We start from the raw sequence: 21,883 nt of genomic DNA, 5'->3' as shown, positions 1-21,883 counted from the left end.
CTACACTGCTGGTGGGAAAGTAAACTAGTACAGCTACTATGGAAAAGAGTGTGGAGATTCCTTAAAGAACTAAAAGTGGAACTACTATTTGATCCAGCAATCCCACTACTGGATATCTACCCAGAGGAAAAGAAGTCATTATACGAAAGAGATACTTGCACACGCATATTTATAGCAGCACACTTCACAATTGCAAAATCATGGAACCAACCCAAATGCCCATCAGTCAACCAGTGGATAAAGAAACTGTTTTTTATATATATATATATATACACACACACACACACACACATACACACACACACACATATATATGCACATATATAGACACACATACGTATACACACATATATACATGGATATATATACACACATATACATATATAATATATACATACATATACACATATACATATATACACATATATACGTATATACGCATATACATACATATACACATATACATATATACACATATATACGTATATACGCATATACATACATATACACATATACATATATACACATATATACGTATATACGCATATATATACACACACATATATATGATGGAATACTACTCAGTCATAAAAAGGAACGAATTAATGGCATTTGCAGTAACATGGATGAGACTGGAGACTATTATTCTTTCTTTTTTTTTTTTTTGAGACGGAGTCTTGCTCTGTCGCCCAGGCTGGAGTGCAGTGGTGCGATCTCGGCTCAGTGCAAGCTCCGCCTCCCGAGTTCACGCCATTCTCCTGCCTCAGCCTCCTGAGTGGCTGGGTCTACAGGCGCCTGCCACCACACCTGGCAAATTTTTTTGTATTTTTAGTAGAGACGGGGTTTCACCGTGTTAGCCAGGATGGTCTTGATCTCCTGACCTCGTGATCCGCCCGCCTCGGCCTCCCGAAAGTGCTGGCATTACAGGCTTAGCCACCGTGCCCGGCTGGAGACTATTATTCTAAGTGAAGTAACTCAAGAATGGAAAACCAAACATTGCATGTTCTCACAGATACGTGGAAGCTAAGCTATGAGGACGCAAAGGCATAAGAATGATACAATGGGCCAGGCGCGGTGGCTCACTCCTGTAATCCCAGCACTTTGAGAGGCTGAGGCGGGTGGATCACCTGAGGTCAGGAGATCGAGACCATCCTGACTAAGACGGTGAAACCCTGTCTGTACTAAAAATACAAAAAAAAAAAAAAAAAAAAAAATTAGCCGGGTGTGGTGGCAGGCGCCTGTAGTCGCAGCTACTCGGGAGGCTGAGGCAGGAGAATGGCGTGAACTCGGGAGGCGGAGCTTGCAGTAAGCAGAGATCGCACCACTGCACTCCAGCCTGGGCGACAAAGGAAGACTCCGTCTCAAAAAAAAAAAATAATAATAATACAGAATGGACTTTGGTGACTTGGGAGAAATGGTGGGGTGGGGGGCCGAGGGATAAAAGACCACAAATAGGGTTCAGTGTATACTGCTTGGGTGATGGGTGCACCAAAATCTCACAAATCATCACTAAAGAACTTACTCATGTAACCAAATACCTCCTGTACCCCAATACAGGAAAAATAAATAAAAGATTATTTATTATTTTATGGAAAAATAAATAAAAAATAGAAAAAATTAAATATAATAAAATTATTGGCTGATCTAAAAAAGCAATGTTAAAAATGAGTAGTCTTATTAAAAAACAACGATAGAAACATCATAAAGTTCATATAACCTCAAAGTAATTTCCTATCTTTGACGTTTTTCTATTTCAACTATAAATTAATGCTTGTTATGATAATCGAAGTACTCTAAAACAATCAGATGTCTTCTAAATCATCAATTAAAAATATTTTCAGTAATGTGCATTGTTAGATATATTTTATTGTGCTCTCTTTCTGTGAAAATTGGTAATCTAAGTATGGCATATATGCTAATTACCAATTAATGACTGGCTAATCGCAACTCAACCTTGGGCAAAGCCATTTTCTATGGATTTCCTCAACTCTTAAATGGGAGAAAATGACTGCTGGCCCACAGGCATCTTGGTGAAGAATTTATTTGAAAATATTTTTCTGATAGAAAGTTCCAGACAGACATTTTCATGACACAATAACTTTGAAGTTGAGCAATGAAGTATATGCTACCTTCAAATGAAACTAGAAGGGGTGACAGATTGGTAGAGCATGAATTTTGAAACTGAAACTGTCTGGGACATCAAGGTTAACGTTACTCTTTAACCACTTCTTTTTCTTTCCCCTTTGCCCTCTTTTCCTTTCCCAAGCAAAGTATGGAGTGATTGGGAAGTAGGCCCTTACCTTTTCTTTCAGAAAGTGGTATACTGCTAGCTCCCTGTGATTTGGGAGGGAAAATCCCATTTGATTCCTCATCTCAATAATTTCCTATGATGCCTGTTTCTGTGAATGGTATTTATGGGTTCTTGTTTTTTAGACAATTGCCTTGGAAAGGTATCTAATCAAACACTGATATAAAGAGGAGCCAGATGTGAAGGCTATGGAATGTTGAATTTGTCCTAAGTTGAGTTCCTGTTTATAGGAGGAGAGCCTGAGACCCTTTTTGCTAGTTTAGCTTTCTCCTTTACTGAGTCTGCACATTTGGAATATTTTAGTGTTGGCCTGCTATGACTCACTGCCTGTCCAGCAGCTTAATTGATACTTAAGCAAGTTCACAATATATCTTTCATATAATTAAACACTGGGGCTATGCACAAAAGGATATGTTTTTAATGCATCAGTTATGGAGACATTTTATCATCAGCCCCTTATTTCCACTGTCTTAATACAGCAGAGTAAAATATGATATTTAGGTATCATTATGCTTTGCCCTTTTCTACTTCCAAACCTGTTGTGTTGGATCCTCTCTGGAAAGGGAGTCTTATGACCTACAGTCAAACAAGGTAGGTCAGATAATTTCCTTATGGCCAGCTTTTACACAGAAAAGCAGAGGAAAAATCAGAGTGATATTTTTAGGTTTAATGGCTGGCTTTGGAAAAAAGGGGTTTAGATTTATATGACACGCCTTGAGGAAGAGGGATTCTAGCTGTTATGGCTAGCCTCGGGGGAGAATGGGACTGAGAGACTGGCAGGTAGGAGAAGGTCAGAGAAAAACTTTTGCTTCTGAGGCCTTCATTTTGGGGCATTGTTTTCTCAGCCTCAGCATATTCATCTATGTTTGACGGGTCTGCTCCATTTCAGTTGCTGTGAATATTCTCAGCAAACACTTACCCAGTGTGTTCAGCAGCAATCAGGCTGTTGGTGATAATGTAGAAGTTTATTAGAACATGAAGAGAGGAATTACCTACAAGTAATTCTGGAGAGCTGGCTACCAGGGGCCAGATGCCTCATAGGCAGAAATTCATTGAATAGCATGCATTTATTATATGTTGCCAGCAGTTTAAGCATTTGAGCTCAAACCTCCTATTAGACCCTCCCCAGCATGCGGGCCACCCACCAGTTACAAGGCATGATGACACGACAGATGACTCGTCCTCCTTGGTAGCAGTATGGATATGGGTAGTAGCCTAGTAAAGGTTCACAGACGCGGCGGCAATAGCGGTTGCCTCGACGGCAGTAAATACAACAATAACCTCTCTCATCCAGCATGGGATCAAATTCTATTCCATTTTCAGTCTGAAAGAAGAAGAAGCCAGTGTTGGGGGTGGGAGAGGAAGGTTCACTAGCAAGAGTTCTCACCAAGCAGGGGAGAACTAGAAGACTGTATGATTTGGGGGCTTGTGAGAAATTAAGCTCCTTAGCCTGATCATGGAGATATATCTACAGAGATCGAGATTGATTTTGAATGAGCCTCCTGGAGATTCCAAGTTTCTTAAACATTTTTTTTTTTTGTTAAAGCCATGATCATTCTCCTTCCAATGATTGTGATCTGAGGGGTAGTAAGTTTTGTGAGGGCTCTTTTTTCCTCCTCTATCAAGAGTTTACATAAACATAACTCACATAGTCATTTATTGGAAGTTCTTCCTCACTTGCTTGTCTGGCGTGACGGGTCTTCTCTACTTTCACTTGAGGGACCACCCACTGTTCATTTTGTTCAATCCCTTTTTTTTCGTTGGCAGGAAAGTGAAGATCTTCTCCCTCCTCCTCAAAGTCTTGTAACTCAGAAACTAAGATAATAAATGCAAAGTTGTGATGCAACTGCTTTGCAAATGTTCCTGAAAGAAGTGCTTGGGAGAATAGCAGCTGGGGATAGAGATTTTCATTGTGTCTTCTAACTGGCATCATTTAGGCATGGACCACTTTTCCAAGCTCCTTCAGCTGATATTTTAGAGTAGTTTCCAAAACAAGCCTGATCATTTCTACATACACAAACTTCTTTGCTTCTTTGGCATCAAACATTTACTGCTTTGCCTTAATAGCACACTAAATTAAAAACTGAGGACAAGGGACTTCTGTATCTCCTACAATGATGATTTTACCCATGTAGATGCTCAATAAATATTTCTTGGTTGCCTGAATTGATTTGACATCCTCTGTCCTCCCACTTCCCTTATGTTTCTTGTCTTAAATTTTTTTTAAACTTTCTGTTTAGAAATAATCTTAGATTTATGGAAGAGTTGCAGAAATAGTACAGAGTTCACATATTCTTCACCCGGTTTCCCCTAATGTTACCTCACATAACCATGGTACAATGATCAAAAATCAGAAGTTAGAATTGGTACAATGTTATTAACTAAACTACAGACTTTATTCAGATTTCATTAGTATTTCTACTAATGTTTTTTTCTGTTCCAGCATCCAGTCCAGGATACCACACTGCATTTAGTCACCTTTTTAATATCTCTAAAGAGTACCCACAGATGCTTACATTGGTGAGAATAACCTCTCTTGGGTAATAGAGTAATCTATGCTGTGCAGAATGAGGGAGGCCAAATTCCATGTTAGCTAAACAGACTAAGACATCCAGGGGCCTTTACCTTCTCTATGGGCTGACTGGAAGTTGAGGGCTGGACTCTTCTACTCTGGACATCAAGCCCTCAACTATTTTTATAGTAATTCCTAAAACAGCAACAAAGAAATTTGTATTGCAGTGATTGTCCTATCTTCTAAGGAAAATGCCACCATTTGACATAGGGAATCCTTCTTGATAGCAGAGCATTGTTTTTGCCCTTCTCTCCTCTATTCTTGGGTTGGACCCACAGTGGTTTGAGCAATAGTCTGGCATACCGACTGCAATGAATATAGATGTGCAAAGAGAGACAGATTAGTTTTTTGCTATCACTAGTCACATTAGGGTGGTGTTACCTTTGCTGGGATATTTAAAAGCCTGTCAACATTAATTTATCTGATTTATAACTTGGCTGTGAAAAATTCCCTCCTCACTGGCAGTCAGCATATATAGACTCATCCAAGAAGATATAAACCGATCATTTGTTTTCCTAGAAATGTAGCCTCTAAATGCTGGGAACATTAACCTGTTACTGTCTTAGAAAATAGGAGGAGGATGAGGATAAGAATGTCATACCTGATATTAGAGTGGGATTGATCCAATACATGGTCACGTTATCACAAATCTCCAGAATTTTGGAATTTTTAAGAAAATCTCGGTTTTCAATAGGCTTTTCTGCTGGGACCCAAATCACTGACTGTTCAAAGAAAGTTGTGGTAATTTCTTCATTCTGAAAGAAGAAAGTAGCTTAGGGTAGGGATTGGCAGAGAAATTAATAGAACAAGTGAGACATTATGGGATGCTGGAAAACAATATATTTTGAGTGTAACAATTTTAATCCTAGGGCTGCTGGTGAACTAGCTCTGTGCCTTGCATTCAGTGGGTGCCCTTGGGGGAGTTAACAACTGATCCTTCCTCCTTCCTGGGTCTAACAGCAAGACTGCTTACTAAAGTAGGAGCCTTCTCTGTTACCATTTCACTCAAAGTCAGAAAGGGGCTTCGTTATTTTCAGGGTGCCCTGGGTCTGTGTATGTTTTAACTTGAGCTTCTGGAACCCTAAGTGATTTACATTTGTTTTCTTTTTTATAAATACATTTTATTAGCCTGCCTTATTTTAGGTTTGCATCTTGGGTGGCAAGCAGGATTTGACCCGAAGCTGACAAAACTCCTATAATCCAAACTGGTGAGATCAATTCAATAACAATGTAATCTAATATTTTGGTTTTACAAGATTTGCCTGTTGATGGTAGCTAGTTATAGTACAAAAGATGTCCTTTTATGTTTTAAAGGCAAGTCTCCAGTTTATGACTTCATTGGCCTTCCTACTATTGCATTCCTTTCATTGTAGATGCTTAGAGTTTACCTCACAGAGTGTTTTTCCTTTAAGCAGCTTTTTTTATATTGTGAAGGATGCCACTTTCTCTTCAGTTTCTAGTATTGAGGTAATTGTGTTGTATACCTAGTTCTTACTAATTTCTCCCGGAATCATTTACAATTCTAAAGTCTTAGCACCTTTGTCCTTGAGTCTGTAACGACCTTGAGATGCATTGAAAGGAATTGTATAAAATGAGGTTGGTATGCTGACTAGCTTTGTTAGCAAAATCAGGGCTATTTATATACCTGCTCTGCATGTTTAAAATACACATGCCATGGATACAGTGTGGAGGGAAGTACAGAAGAAGGTTTTTGTCATTCAGGACCACAAATTTGTCTCATTAAAAAAAAAATCTGTGGCGTGAATATAAAAAACAAGATTTACTTGAAGGTACAGTGTTCTTACTATCATGAAATGAATTTGCGTTATTTAAAATATTTGGTGAAATTAACTGAAGACTAAATTAGGGCCAAAATGAGACATTATGAGCCTTTGCCTTTATTTTTTGTTTATTTATTTATTTTTTGACACTGAGTCCCGCTCTGTCACCCAGGCTGGAGTGCAGTGGCGCAAACTCGGCTTACTGAAACCTCCACCTCCCGGGTTCAAGTGATCCTCCCACCTCATGCTCTTCAGTAGCTGGGATTACAGGCACACGCCACCATGCCCGGCTAATTTTGTTTTGTTTTGTTTTGTTTTAGTAGAGATGGGTTTTCACCATGTTGGCCAGAGTGGTCTCGAACTCCTGACCTCCAGTGATCCCCCTCTTCGGCCTCCCAAAGGGCTGGGATTATAGGCGTGAGCCACCGTGCCCCGCCTCCTTTGCCTTAATCTTTCAAAAAAATAAATCCTATTATATCACTTCAGGTTCTCATTGCTGAGTGGCCTACTCAAATGCTTACATTATTTTCTGTATGTAATCAGCATATGTTATTGTGTATAGTAGCTTTTTAATCCTATTGATTTTCCTTTTATCTTACCTTTGCCTTCTATAGTCATTCCTAATATCCTGAACGTCGATCTATTCCTCAGATGCATCTAACTTATGCTTACTTTAAAAAAAGTCTCCAAACTTTGTCACTACCGTAGGCCTTGGGAGCAGAGCATCATCTTTGGGAGAACGTTCTTCTTTTTCTTGCAAATTCTAGTAACAAGGGTCTGTAACTTCTCTGGCCCCGAGGAGACCAGTAGCATGAAAGAGTAAAGTGGGAGCCAATGACAGCTCTAAGACTTGGGTAAGGGAAAGAAAAATAGTCCTCCCCACCCACCGCCCCCAAATAAAGAAAAAGGTAAAGAAAAAGGTAAAGGAAAAGATAAATGGGTTGGTGAGAATCAAGATGGAGGGAGCTGGGTGGGAGAAAAGTGAAAAAGAACAGGGAGAGAGAGAAGAAAGAAAGAAAGAAAGAAAGAAAGAAAGAAAGAAAGAAAGAAAGAAAGAAGTTTTTATAGTTTATAGAAAGATCACTCTGCCATGGCTGGGCGCGGTGGCTGACGCCTGTAATCCCAGCACTTTGAGAGGCCTAGGCGGGCGGATCATGAGGTCAGGAGATAGAGACCATCCTGGCTATGGTGAAACCCCGTCTCTACTAAAAATACAAAAAAGAAGAAGAAGAAGAAGAAAGATCATTCTGCCATTGCCATAATTCCACTTTAGATTTGGCAACTAAGCACTAAACCAAACCAAACCAATGTTTGTTTTTTCTTGCTATAGTGGGGATATGCTGTCACAATAGGACCTTAACTGAGGTCCCTCTTCTCCTCCCACTAATAAAACCATACTGTAATTATAGACAAAATATCAGGGAACAATAAAGAGCCTCAAGGGCCTTACAGATCGTTGTATTTTAGGCAATAACATCCATCTCCCATTAGGTTTTAAAGGGCCATTCAGTGATTTCACCAGCACCCTAGGTTGCCTTACTTTGGTCTAGCAGGGTGTTTTCAGAGAATTTGTATCCCATTGCAGTGTTCACCTTCTTTGCTTTTGCCTTTCCTACTAAGGTTAAATGTGAATTATTCCATTAGCAGCCCAGCATAAAATGGTAAGGTGAATGAACCACAATCTTTAAAATAGGTGAATACTGAAGTGTGACAAAAGTGGCAAGAACCCCAGGTGGCTTTGGAACTTTCTTTTTTAAAAACACTTTATCTGAGGCAAGATTGATTTTGTTTCTCTGGCTCATCCCTCTTACTAGAAATCTTTGGTTTCAGAGAAAATCAACATAATGTTAATGGGTGCCCGGGTATAAGAGTATAGCATTGCACCTAAAATTATGCACTTGAGTTTTCTGAAAGGCCTAAGTTCAAGACCCCAATCTGCTACTCACTAGCTGTGTGACCTTGAGCAAGTCACTTTTTGGCTCTGAGTTCTAGTTTCCTGATCTGAAAATGATGATAACAATAGTATCTATTTATAAGGTTGTTGGAGAATCAAAGAAAAGTAAAGCATTTAGTACAATGTTTGGCACATAGCTAGCATCCAATAAATGATGTCTTTTGCCACCACAATTATTCTTCTTACATACCTCATCTATTTCCTCTTCTGGTTCAGAAAATTCAGGAATCACTTTAATCTGAGTTTTGATAAAACATTTTTGAAGACCCACGAAGTAGATGCCAGTGTATCCCTATAAAACAGACAAAACAACAATAAAGCTTCCCAAAAGAGCCACTATTAGTAAGTTCCATGATCTTTTGGGGTCCCAGACTAGCAAAATTTGAATTCAAATGGAAAGCTAGAGGAGGCTAGCTTTCCATTTGAATTCAAATTTTAGATGGAGGCTATTTTTAACTTGACTCAACTGCTCTAATATTTTAAGTGGAAAGCCTTAGGGGGAAAACATCCAACTTACGTTTTTAAAGTCGTGTACTTCCAATGTTTCATCAGTGCCATTTCCGCTTCTGAATATTTCAGTTCTGGTCACAGGATCAATTTCCATGTAAATCTTCTTCTTCTCTCCATTGCTGTAGAAAGTGTGCTCCATGTCATAGGTCTGGGAGAACAGAGGAAAACAATCTCTAAGATACTCAGTGTGTCCCTAAAGTGAGGTGCTTTTGGCGCTGGAGCTGATATGGGGATCCCTTCAGAGCTGGTATTTTGAATTCAAGCCAAGCTGCTGAGCTAATTACTAAGAATTCCAACAGTTTTCTTGGCAGCCTTGACTAAACAGCAAATGATAGTTTGCAAACCAGCCTATAAAGTATTTTCCCCTTGTGTTAAGCTGAGGGATCACCTAAAACCTATGCTGCTTCTTTAAGCTACCACTTCCCTTTCCAAGTGCTAAGTAATCACGACCCCCCCCCTCACTGCCCCGCCCCTCACCCGTGAAATTCATTAGGGCTTAGAAAGAGATTTGAATACACTTAAAATGGTTAAGTGTTTTTTGTCTCCTTATTTATCCAGGGCTTTAATATTGCCACAACAGCCTTGAGTCTATTCCTTTTAGAATCTGAAGACTTTCTCCTTGCCAATATTAGAGCCCTACCCTGCTCTGTTTGCTTCCTTTGCCCCTTAAACTCCAGGAAACATTTATTGCCTTCCCTTAGCCTTCTCTTTATACGGCAACCAACCCCACCCAGTTTATTCCTGGGTTCTGTTTCCCAAGCCATATTCAGTTGTTTTCAAGTTCTGCGGATTCTTTTGTGTATATGGAATTAAGCCAACTGAGCCAAGTGTCCTGCATTAAGTGACGTGGAGCCTCCCAAGAAGAAAGACTGCTCATCAGGTCTTTCTTGAGTGGCTAAAACAAAACCCCAGATTTTCTCCTGCACTCTAAAAGAGGCAATTGTATTTCTAAAGACCAAGAGGACCAGTCCCATATGGCACTGCAGTTTAGGAGTAAGCCCATAACTTATAATTTTAGGACATATTTATAGGTAGAAGCAACTAAGCATAAAGGAATTTGTTATCTGTCACAAACCAGGCCAGACCTGATGATGCCTTTTGGAAGTCTATTTTATCTCTGTCTTTAGGAGACCTTTGTTTATCGAGTTTCTCCATGTTCATTTTTCCTTATGAAAAAAATTTGGGAAACTAAAAGCCTGAAAAAGCAAGTCTTCTTCAGAGCCCACACATTGCTTTCTAATGATACGGTTCCCAGTGGCAGCCTTATAGAGAACTTACACCAGGTTGGGTCATTTTTTAGTCTCTGCTGATGCCATTGACTGAATGTTAGTTTAACCTGGTCAAATATTCACCAACTCAACTAGAGAAAAACAAATTGGAACCATTTGTAGAAGCAAGTGTTACTTCAAGGGTGACAAGTCTAATGTAGCTGCTGAAGAGAAAAACAAGAGACAATGTCATTTACCTCTTGGTAGCCCTACAGTGCCTTGGACATGGTTGGAACCTAAGTATTTGTTGAATAAGTTTTCCCCACCAATGGCACATCCTTATCTTCCTAAAGAGACATTTTTGAGTATTGGCAGGTCTTTTAAAAAAACCATTTTAAAAGTGAAAGAAAAACAATACTTAGAACTCTCTGGCAATTGCAGAGTTAACTCAGGAAGTCTGGCCTGGTTTGTGATAGGTAGCAAATTCCTTTAGGTTTGTTATTTGCTTCTAGCAATAAATATGTCCTCAGTTCCAGCTCTGCAGCCAGCTTGAGAAGAGAAACTTCTACCTATGGCAACAAATTGAGCTCTCAGTCTGTCTGACCTAAGTAGAAAAGAGAGGCATCCACTTCAGATCCAGTCCTGTCAGCTCTCCCAACGGGGGAATTTTGTTAGAAATACTATCCATTTTTGAGACAAATGTTGATGCCACTAGCCATTGGGGGCTGCGGTAGGGTGTTTATTTCATCAGTAGCACCACTGATGGATTATTGTATGGAAAAATGAGGTTAGAGACTAGGGGATGCTGGAACACTGCCTACCTGGGCGAAAGAGAAAATACAGGCTGTATTTTCAATCACTGGTAGAAGACTATGGAACCTACTGGTGACATTTAGAATTTCAGTGTGCTTCTGTGGAATGAGTTTTCCTGCACTGTTGGCAATGCACTTTACTTGGACACCTTGCTAGATGAAAACTATTGGAAACTGCCAAGCTCAGCAGATCTTGATTATTTTCAACATTCCTGCAAAGAGTTTTTTTGGTAGGGGAGAAGGGGTCCATTCTGATTGTGTTCATTAACCAACTTGTTGGCTTTATGTTAGTAATGATAAGTTACTAGAGTGGGAACAGAATGACTTCGTTTATGTGTGAATCCTTGGTAGGGGGTAGGAGTGGGGAGCTATATATTCACCCAGACAGAATTCCACTATCAAAGGTGTCCTTTTGGAACAGACTGTTCTTCGTCTAGGAAGATGATGCTGGTGGCCCACTTTGGACTGTTTGGAGATGGGTATGAGCAAATCCAGACACACTGTCTCGCCTGGGTCCCTGTGGAGCACATTGCTTGGGTAATGGCTATGCAAGCTTCACTGGCCCATATGAAGACTGAGCTCATGCCTTTGGCATCACAAGTACTTTGCTCTCTACTAAGCTTCCTGGCTCAGGGGTTGAAGGTCTTTCTGGAGATGAAAGAATAAATGGCTTTGTCCTCTCCAGGAGCAAGCTAAAGCAGAGACAGGATGACTGGCCTGAAGAGAGGTGTGAGTGGGCTACAAGTAGCTCATCTCAGCTGCCTCCAACTCAGCTTTATTCCAGGGAGGATAGAGCAAGGACAGAATATGATGAGGAGTACACCCCTGCCCAATTGGAAAATAGAGAGAGTTAATTTTTGGTGCTTCTAGCTTTCCTTTTCTGCTCTATTTTCATATTCTGTTCATTCTATACCCTCATAGCCCTTCCCCTTTCTCTTCCCATTTCTGTCCCTTTGTCTCCTGTCTAGACATCTAGGAATCTCGTGGTGCTTCAGGTACCTTATGACAAAGAAGAAATCAATCTGACCCATGATTTCACACTTAGATATTAGTGATGAATATTTGTCTGTTTAAAAATTTGAGTGCAATACTTCACTCAGAGGAATGAAGTACTAATAGTGGATTTTATTACTTTATTACTTTGCCATTACTTTCAATGGCTAAAACCACAGTTACTTTTGCAACAATCTAATAGGCACAGTGGCACGAGGAATGGGAGATATTTGGGGGCAAGGGCATCTTTCCAGCACCACTCAAATGGGCTCTTACTCCACCCACACATAAGGCTGGCCTTAACTATAAGAACCAGAACACTGGAATGGAACAAGGAAGCCAATGGAGTGGAATAGGAATCAGAAGTGAAATGAGACAGATATGTGGTTAAGTCCAGGCAGTGAGAAGTGTAAGAAGACCACACTGACAAAATATGTAGAGGACACAACCCATTTTTCTTCCCTGCCCAGGAATTCTGTCTTCAGTCCAGTTAAATCCTCCATTCAGGCAGCAAATGAGCCCTAACATCCCTCTTTCACAGTTTTCCTTGTTTTCTTGCCTCTGTGGCAGTCCCTGAGATCAGAAAAGAAAGCTATTTAGAAAAGGTAAAGCTATCTCAGACCTCAGTGTGATGGATCTGTTTTAGGGGCAAGAAGCTTTAGCCTGTCCTGACAGGGATTTGAGGACATTTGGCTTAGGTTTGTTTTTTGAAGCCTGTGATTAATCTAGCTGCTCTTCACTCCATCTTCATCCCTTACTGTCTGTTATGAGGTACACTCTCCAAAGGTGAAATACATGCTCAGAATAGCTGGCTAGCAGGTGTTAGGCTGGAAGGAAGGGAAGAGAATGCACTGTACCATATTATTATTAATCTAACTTGGGGGAATTAAAGGGCCTCTGGGTATTTCTTTACCAACACAGAGCAGACAGATTGTTCCTTATGCAAAGTTAGAGTTCTGCATCTTCAATCACCATTTGGCAATATGCAAAATATTGGCATAAGCAGCACAGACATTCTTTTTCAACAAGAAAAAGCTACTTCTTTTATCTACAGACTTGAGCTGACCAGTAAGTTTTTCTCCTACCCATTATCCCCATCCCTGATTCTTAAATGCAGCTGAAGAATAGTGGAAACTAGACTAGCCTCTAGTTCTAACCTTAACCCCACCACTTACAAGCTGTGTGATTTTGGGCAAATCACTGAGTGTCTCTAGGGACTCAGTTCCTATTTTAATCCTTTACCCCTTTTCATCTGTAATGTTAGATAGTTAGCAAAGTCTGCTGAGATTTGCTCAGATCAACCTGTCAGGTTGATCACTGGACTACGCCTACTGCCACTATCTGTTGATCATCCAGGCTACTTCCTCCACAGCCCCAATTCCACTCTCAACCACTCCAGAACAGCTGTCTTTGAAGGCCCAGGCTCTTCATCCTGGTGTCATATAAGTTGTTCAGCAAATGCTGCCTTAGGAGAATGAAGAGACTAACTAAGAAGAACATGCCCATCACAGCCACAGCCTGGCTCCACGTAATTGCTGGGAGCTGCCCTTGAGTAGCCCAGAATAAGAGCTGGCCCAGTGAGAGTTGTACAAGGGTGGACCTGGGTCTCACAATGCTTTAAGAGGAAAATGAAGAGAGGTCTTTTTTTTTTTTTTTTTTGAAAATGCCAACATGGCACCATCTGGTAAAGCTCCGTCTCCCTGCCAAAAATATTCCGGCTACTCCTTCAACTTTTTCCTTGAGGGTATATTCATGTTTCTCTAGACCCACATTTCACCCACCGGACTGTGGTGTAGGAAAGCCCAGGGGACCTGGAGAAAAAAGTTGTCTTCCTTGTGTGCCTAGAGAGGAGTGAAAAAAGTTAATATTGGGCTAATGCCCAATTGTGCGTGCCAAGAAATAGGCACGCACAAAAAGTTGCAATCAGACTCGTCAAGAAAGTGCTTCTTCTGAGCAAAGGATTTTCAACCTAGAATGATAGTGGACTCACAACGCTGGGGGAGACTGTTTTAATGATCACCTGCAACTGAGGTGTGGCAGGAGGGCAGAAAAATGCCTGCTTATCCCTACCACTCCTCATTGCTCTGGTAATATATAGAAGTTGAAGGAACATCCTCACGAATCTATTGATTACTGTGTGGTCCTGATGGCTTTCAAACAACCCTAAAGTCACCAGGCAGCTCCTATGTAAGGCAGTAAGGACACTCTTTCATTTATTAAACGTATGATTCTTCTGCCTCGCTCCACAAAGGATTGGCAGGGATGGGCTACAAGGTCTGTGCTAAGTTTCTAAACTGTTGGTTTAAGGGCTAGGATTTTTCTGATTTGTTTGCTTCATGTTGGATTAATTAGCTGAGGAGTTGGCTTCTGACTGTTTCCAGTAAAATGTGTAATACAGGGGGCTTTAAGCAAGAATGTTTCTTTGGTGATTCTGCTTCAATGATCCCAGGGCAGTCACTGCCTAGAAGGGGAGCCTCATTACGATGCTTTCTCAAAATTGCTGGGACTGAATAGGTCTCTTCTGCTTGTTTAAGAAAGCTGAATTCAGAGCTGGATGGACCTGGCTTTCATTTAGCTCAGGTGGCTCCTGTATGTGGCTGTGGGTCAGGGGCCTGGGACATGTAAGAAAATGCAGCAGCTCACCCAGAGTTAGTCGTCCTTGTTTCACTTTATTTTGATTTCATTCTCTCTCTGGTCTGTGTGTGTGTGTGTGTGTCTGTGTGTGTGTGAGTCTGTGCGTGTGCACACCTGTGTGCACGCAAACCTGAGGTATGTGAGGGGAGGAGGTCAAGCATGGCTTGTTCTCAATTTGGATACAGGAATCTGGATCTTTTGTACACACCAAAGCGGGAGTGAGGAGAAGGACTTATTGGCATGGAAATGTCAACACCAGATGTGGGATGTTAAATAAATACTGTTTATTATACACAGATGTTGAAAGACAAAATAAAAAGGAGGCGTGGTGGAGGCTAGGAGAGCAAACACTAAGAGCTTGGAGGAAATCCCAGGACTGCAAACAAATCACTGCCACCAATAAGCACAGTTGCATGCACAGCTCTCTCTACCAAGGGCCACAGAGTCCCAACAAGTCTCACAGATTTGTTAAGGAAAGCCCAAAGAGCCTGGATTTTAATCTGCTGTTGTTTCTTGCTAGGCCATACCATTAAGGGGAGAGTCTTTAATTTGTGTAAGATGCCTGTGTCCCTTTCCTATGCAACTCTTCCAAGACTAATCTGACTGCTAGTCTCTTCCCAGAATTCTTAAGTCTGCTCTAAGGCAGGCTTGTTGATAGGCGTAGCCATTGGAAACATAGATGGTCTCCTGAGATCTTTGTCTGGGACCTGAAGGTAGTAGTGGACTAAGTAAAGCATCCACATTTCCAGCTGATTTCTTAGTTTTCAATGAACCAAACCTGGTCTTATGAAGGCCATGACTTAAATATCAAAGACAATGAATCATAACTCCCCACTGGAATGGAAAACCAACAACATTTGTTCATGGTAGAGAAACTTGCCCTAGGGGACACCTGTTGTCTTTATCTGGATTACTTCATAATAGCTTTGTTCATTTCTGAGAGTCCCTTTGCTGAAAATGACATCCCAAAATGGATTACTTCACAAGAGGTTTGATTTTTGATAAACTTTATTCAGCAGCATATCCCACCTCTTCTGTGCATGCACTGACCAAGTTTTATTTTGGTTTGAGGTATCATAGGATTGCTCCTTATAATCATTAAAAACAGAACTAGAATAAGATGTAAAGATGATAGAATAGGGAAAGAGAGGAGACCATGAAGCTGCAAGTGAGTTTGACACTTTGCAATAAAAAGGCAAGGTCTCCACCTAGTCGTTTATAGCTGCGTTGAGGCAAATAGCACTGTAAGTTTATAAAAACACATATACTCTTTTGGAATAGCATTTGCAGTACCAATGACAACAATAAAACAAGAAAGGCCATTTGGCCCCTTATTTAGGCAAGCATCTAAGGGTGGTCAAAAGGACTAGCTATCCACCATGCCCAGTTAAGTACATTATGGCTGTGGAGAACAAAGGATTTATGGCCCTTTAACTCATGGATAATTTTCAAGAGGATCCAAGGTTCAACTTGTGGGGTGACATATCACCTTGGGAATTAGCTAAGTGGTACCAGAATTGTATTGGAATGCATTTTGGCTCTCTTATTAATTTGCTGTTTCCTTCCTGATCTCGATTGCTTTACCCACCCTGCCAGCCTGAACACAGGTGGCTTCTCTAGAAGGACATTTGAACGGTAAGTAGTTCAGAAGCAAGGAGCAGTAAGGGGAGGAGGAGTAGGGGATAGGGCTAACTATAGGCATTGGGTGATGCCTGAAATCTTTTCTGGAACAAAGTATAAATAAAAAGGCAAACAAAGTAGGCTGGCTTGCTCTCCCTCCTACTTAAACCTGATAAGATATCCTTTGGGACTAAATGAAAGTGGGTATGACAGCAGAGGTGGAGAACCCAAGGGTGGTTATGCTTTATACCTCTGTTTTCTTTCAGACACTTAGCCAGCTTATTTTCTGCTTTTCCTGCTCTGCCTCTCTCTCCCCACTGACCCATATTTTTTTCTCTCTGCTCCTATTGCTCCTTTGGCTCCTAACGGTCCATGCCAACCCATTTTCTTGTATCATCCTCCTTCCTGGATTTGTGCTTTTTTCTCCCTACATCTGTTACCAAATAGAAATGAGCATCTTATGACAACCAATTAACAACAGTAATAACAATAACTTCAGCAGCAATCCACACACCAACAGAAAAACATGGCAAAGCCAGAAAACTATCTTCACAACTTGTAGTTTGTATATTTGTTGATTATCTTTCAAATGGAAATTGTGAGCATGAAGGGACTATGGTTTTATTTGGGACTATGGTTTTATTTATTTATTTTATATCTAAACTTGCCCATTGCCTATGAGCCCAGGAATAACAATAACACTAAGGTACAGAAATATAAACTACAGTGGCTAGCCAAGCTTCACCAAATGACCCCAGTATCAGAAGCTTTCTGAGTTATCTGTGATTAATGACTTGGTGTCGCATGCTTCTACCTTGTGGCATTATTATCTCAGTGGGACAGTGATGATTGCAGCTGGCAAGGAGCTGAAAAGCTCTAGTTTTTTTTTAAAGTCATAAATAAATGTGAAGTCAGGTATGAGAATTGCTCCTCCTGAAAAGCAGCTTGCTGCCTGTTCTCACTGCAGATGCATTAAGTCAGAAACATAATCCCTGAAAATCCTTTGCTGCCACTTTGGGTGGTTTCTCCTTATGTGGTGGTCTAATTACTTTTCCATCAGTTTCTGCCCAGATAATTGAAAGAAAGATTAAAAGTATTTTTTCTTAAGGTAAAAACTTTGCTCCTAGGAGGAGTCTTAACTCCTTAAATATAAGCATTATAGAAGAATGGGTAATTCTATACCCTAGCATTACTAACCAAAATATAGAAGATAAATTTTTTTCCCTTACCAAAATAATTAGGCAAATGAAGGAGAGAAAAATCTTGATTCAGTTTTTCATACCACCAGAAAATAAACACAAAAGAGACTTAATGATTTTCATTTTCAGAATAATTTATATGCCTACTAATTAAATTCAATCAAACTCAGAACAGAAGCATCAGATTATGATGTGTATTTACTTACTTTTTTGGGTACCTCCGGCCAGAAGTGCTTGCTCCCCCAAAACAGGACAATTAGAGTTAGGGCCAGGATACCAAACACCAGTCCACAAATCTTAAGTGATTTACATATTTTCTTGGATTTAAAAGCTTCTGCCTAACCAAAGAACAGAGAGAATAAAACAATACACAATAAACCTCAATAAGCAAGCCATAATTCAAAGTCACCTTTGATTCCACTTTCTAATGTTCACTTTGCAATATGATAAATCTGTGAAACCATGCTTCTGCTCAAAAGGGAAAAAATATGAATCAACTTACATTTAGAATGTGACAGTCTTCACAATTCTCTGGAGGATTCTTTGCCATGGTCTCTCAGCACACAGTACTCTTTCCCTGCTTTGAGAGGACTGAGAGACCACTGCTGAGGTGGAGTTGCAAGTGAGTCGGCTAACAGATGCCAGAGGAGAAGCTGAATTTATATGGCTCAAATATGTCATACCAGAGCCTGAGGGAGCCCAGGGGACTCCTGTGCTGCGATTTGTTACATAGATATACCCATATATGTATATAACTTCTGTGCACAGAATTCCATCCAGAATGGCAAAGACAGAAGGTTATAATGAAAACTATTGTCCTGGGGGTTGGGTTGGAAGGGGACCAAGCCTAGAACACATTGAAATGATTTTTCACTATGAACTTAAAATATCAGTGGCAATACATGCTGCACACTCCAGAAATAAGCAAACAAAACAAAGAAGGGAATGAAGTCCTAATTTCGATTCCATTTGGTTCAACAAATATTTATTGCAGGGATATTAAATGTCAGGCACTGTGCTTGGTGTTTGAGATTCAGAAATGAATAAGATATTGCCTCCTTCACTAAGTTAAAGCTCTTTAAATGGTGCTATCAATATGTACTTAACTAATTATAATGAAAACAGGATAAAATAAAGACTAATTCTAAGCGCTCTCTCTTCATCTTCTGTCTCTGATTTTTCTCCTTTCTTGGGTCCTCTTCCTCAGTCTGCTTTTTAATGTTCACATGCCTTATGGTTCTCTTCTTGATGATCATTCTTACTTTACACAGACTTCTTAGATGATATCATTCATTCCTACAGTTGGAAATATCACCTACATATCAGTGATTTCCACATCTGTACCTGTAACCCAGTTCTATCTTTTAATTTCAAGGCCATTTGAACAACTCCACCTGGATATACCTCAGGAATCTCAAACTCAACATGTTCTATATCAAAGTCTTCTTTCAACACCTTCTCCTAACCTACTTTTTCCCCTCATATTCCCAACCTTAGTTGGTGGCTATATTAGTTTGCTAGGGCTGCCATAACAAAATACCACAGACTGAGTAGCTTAAATGGCAGAAATTTATATTCTTACTGCTCTGGAGGCTAGAAGTCCAAGATCAAGGTGTTATCAGGGTTGGCTTCTTCTGAGTCCTCTCTCCTTGGCTTGTAGATGACCATCTCCATATTCACATGACATTCTCCCTCTATGTATGCCTGTATCCTAATCTCCTTTTATTATAAGAACATCAGTTATATTGGATAAGGTCCCATCCATATGACTTCACTTAACCTTAATTACCTCTTTAAAAACCCTATCACCAAATACAGTCAAATATAGAAATACTGGGGGCTAGGGCATCAACATATGAATTTTGAGGGGACATAACTTAGCTTATAATAGTGGAATTGTCACGCACCCAGTCTTTCAAACCAAAATCTGAGGTTTGTCTTTCAAACCAAAAATCTGAGGTTTTGTCTCTTTTTCACATTCCCTTTATCCAATCAATCACTAGATCCTATCTATTCCAATCAATCACTAGATCCTATCTATTCTAAATTTTTATATCTTTGAAAGCTGTTCTTTCCTACTGTGCTCACTGCTAACACCCCAGTTTAGTTTGTCATCCTTTTTGAGAACTTTCACATCCATATATTTTACCCAGGCTGTTCTCTTGGAGCTCCACATCCATATGTCCATCTAACCTGCTAGACATCTACAATACCCAACAGACACCTCAAATTCCATATATCCCAAACTGAATTAGTTATCTCTCCTTTCAAACATGCACTTTTTTTTTGGTATTACCTCTCTCACTAAATGACACAATAATCAGTCTCTAGAATAGAAACTTCCAGATGATCCTTGATTTCTTCCTGTCTTGTTCATCCCCATGGCTAATCAATTATTAAGTCCAGTTAATTCTGCCTCTGAATTAGCTCTGCAATCCTATTCTCTCCATTGTCAATCACCACTGTTTAAGTTGAGGTTCTCAGTCACTTTTACTATTGCAATAGAATTCTGTTTTCCTTGTCTCTCATACATTGTCTTCAAGGTGATTTTTCTAAGACTCAAATTTGAGGATAATCTCTCCCTTGCTTAAAATCCTTTAGTATCTATTCATTGTCTATAAAATCCAAGCCACTTATTTTGACATAGTAGGCATTTAATGATCTGGACTTTGTCCAACTCTCTAGTCTTGATTTTGGACAATTTTTTTCTACAGCGATGGAGCCAACTGGGAGGTCGCAGCTGGGCAGGAAAATGGGGCATGTACATATGACTACCTCCACATCCTAATGTCTCAAGGAAAATAATTTTCTAATTGTTGGATACATGATTGTGCATTAAACTGATTACATAAATTATGAAATATGTCACGATTCTGTATGTTCTACAATTCTTTGGTCAAGCTTAAAGAGAGAAAAAAGAAAAGCCACAAGAGCAGTCTCATGGAGAAACTTATGTTTATTGGGTCAGATGGTTCCCCTCAGTGATGTTATTCACACCATGCCTCTGATGCCTGCCTCACACTGTACACCCTATTAATGAACATGCCCTACTTCTTCACACTGTAGGACATTTGCCCATGCTGTATTCATTGCCTGGAGTTTTCTGCCTTCCCTTGTTTACCTGGAAAATTCCCATTTGGCTTTCAAAATGCTGCCTAGGTGTTATCACCCCTTGAAAGCCTTTCCTGGTCTCATCTCTTCCACTTCGTTAAGTTAATTACCCTTTCCCTTGCTCTACTTTTGTATCTTGCTCATACTTCAACCGTTATACTTTGTATGCTGTATTATAATTCTTTTTTATGTGTTCCTCTCCTGAATAGACTTTGAGATCTTTTAAAACGTGCCTTTCTTGTTAAAAGGATTGAATTAAACCAAGAGTCAAAGCAATATTCCATGGAAACATAGAGGGAAGAGTGATTAATTCTGATTCAGAAAAGCAGGAAAAATGGCACAAAGGACATGGCATTTCAATAGACTGTTCATTGATTAGCATGTATTTATTCAGTGTCCCCTATGTGGCAGGCATTGTTATAGGAGCTAGATATATATTCAGTAGTAGACAAGCAAACACAGTTCCTCCTTTATAGAGCTCAGAGTCTTGTTGGGTAGACAGACATTAAACTAAAAGGAAAAAAATCCTGTAAATAAAAGTACATAAATGATGATATATGCTAAGAAGGAAAAGTGCAGGTGCTATAAATCACCTAATTTGGATTGGGTGGGATGGGTGAGGGAAATCCATGCTGAGGAGTTGTCACTTAAGCTAAGACCTGAATAATGAGTAGAAGTTAGCTGGTAATGAGTGGGGAAAAGATTATTCCAGGCCAAAGGAACAGCACATGGAAATATCCTGAAGCAAAAAAGGGGTTGAATTATTTAGAGAATAAAAGGAAAGTCGGTGTAGCTGTGATGTAGTGAATGAGAGGAGAGTTACTTGAGATAAGGCTGAAGAGGTAGGCAGGAGACATATTCAGAGTTGCATCTGCTAGGACTGTTTTTTGCTGTATGTAATAGAAACCAAGTTATGGCAGTTTAACCAAATGAAGGGTTTATTTTTCTCACATAATGGGAGTCACAAAGTCAGCAGTCCAGGGCTAGTTCAAGTACAAGGACCCAAGCTTCCATCTTTCTGTTCTGTGATCTTTTGAGCATGGCCTCCATCATCATGCTTCCAAGACGGCTGCTCCACCTCTAGGCAGGATAAAGGGGGGATAGCAAACGGCAAAAGAACATGTGGCAGCTAAATTTGTCCCTTTCCATTAAGAAAGTAATAGTGTTCCTGGAAGCCCTGT

General features: G+C 40.0%; 2 protein-coding genes across 2 annotated transcripts in view; one reads left to right on the top strand and one right to left on the bottom strand.

Annotated features, from left to right (window-relative positions):
* Positions 1 to 21,883, top strand: part of TSPAN6 (tetraspanin 6) — a 76,689-nt gene that overhangs the window by 34,090 nt on the left and 20,716 nt on the right. The window lies entirely within an intron of this gene.
* Positions 3,255 to 18,224, bottom strand: TNMD (tenomodulin). Its single transcript, XM_529070.6, has 7 exons — positions 18,094 to 18,224; positions 17,798 to 17,929; positions 9,133 to 9,273; positions 8,806 to 8,907; positions 5,482 to 5,635; positions 3,957 to 4,123; positions 3,255 to 3,632 (listed from the first exon to the last, which is right to left on the bottom strand). Exons 1-7 carry the CDS (start codon positions 18,139 to 18,141, stop codon positions 3,423 to 3,425), a joined length of 954 nt encoding a protein of 317 aa, XP_529070.2. The 5' UTR covers positions 18,142 to 18,224; the 3' UTR covers positions 3,255 to 3,422.

This window comes from Pan troglodytes, chromosome X, assembly GCF_028858775.2.
Source record: "Pan troglodytes isolate AG18354 chromosome X, NHGRI_mPanTro3-v2.0_pri, whole genome shotgun sequence".
Taxonomy (NCBI): Eukaryota; Metazoa; Chordata; class Mammalia; order Primates; family Hominidae; genus Pan; species Pan troglodytes.
Note: the sequence above shows the minus strand (reverse complement) of the source record. Positions and strands in the feature narration are given on the sequence as shown.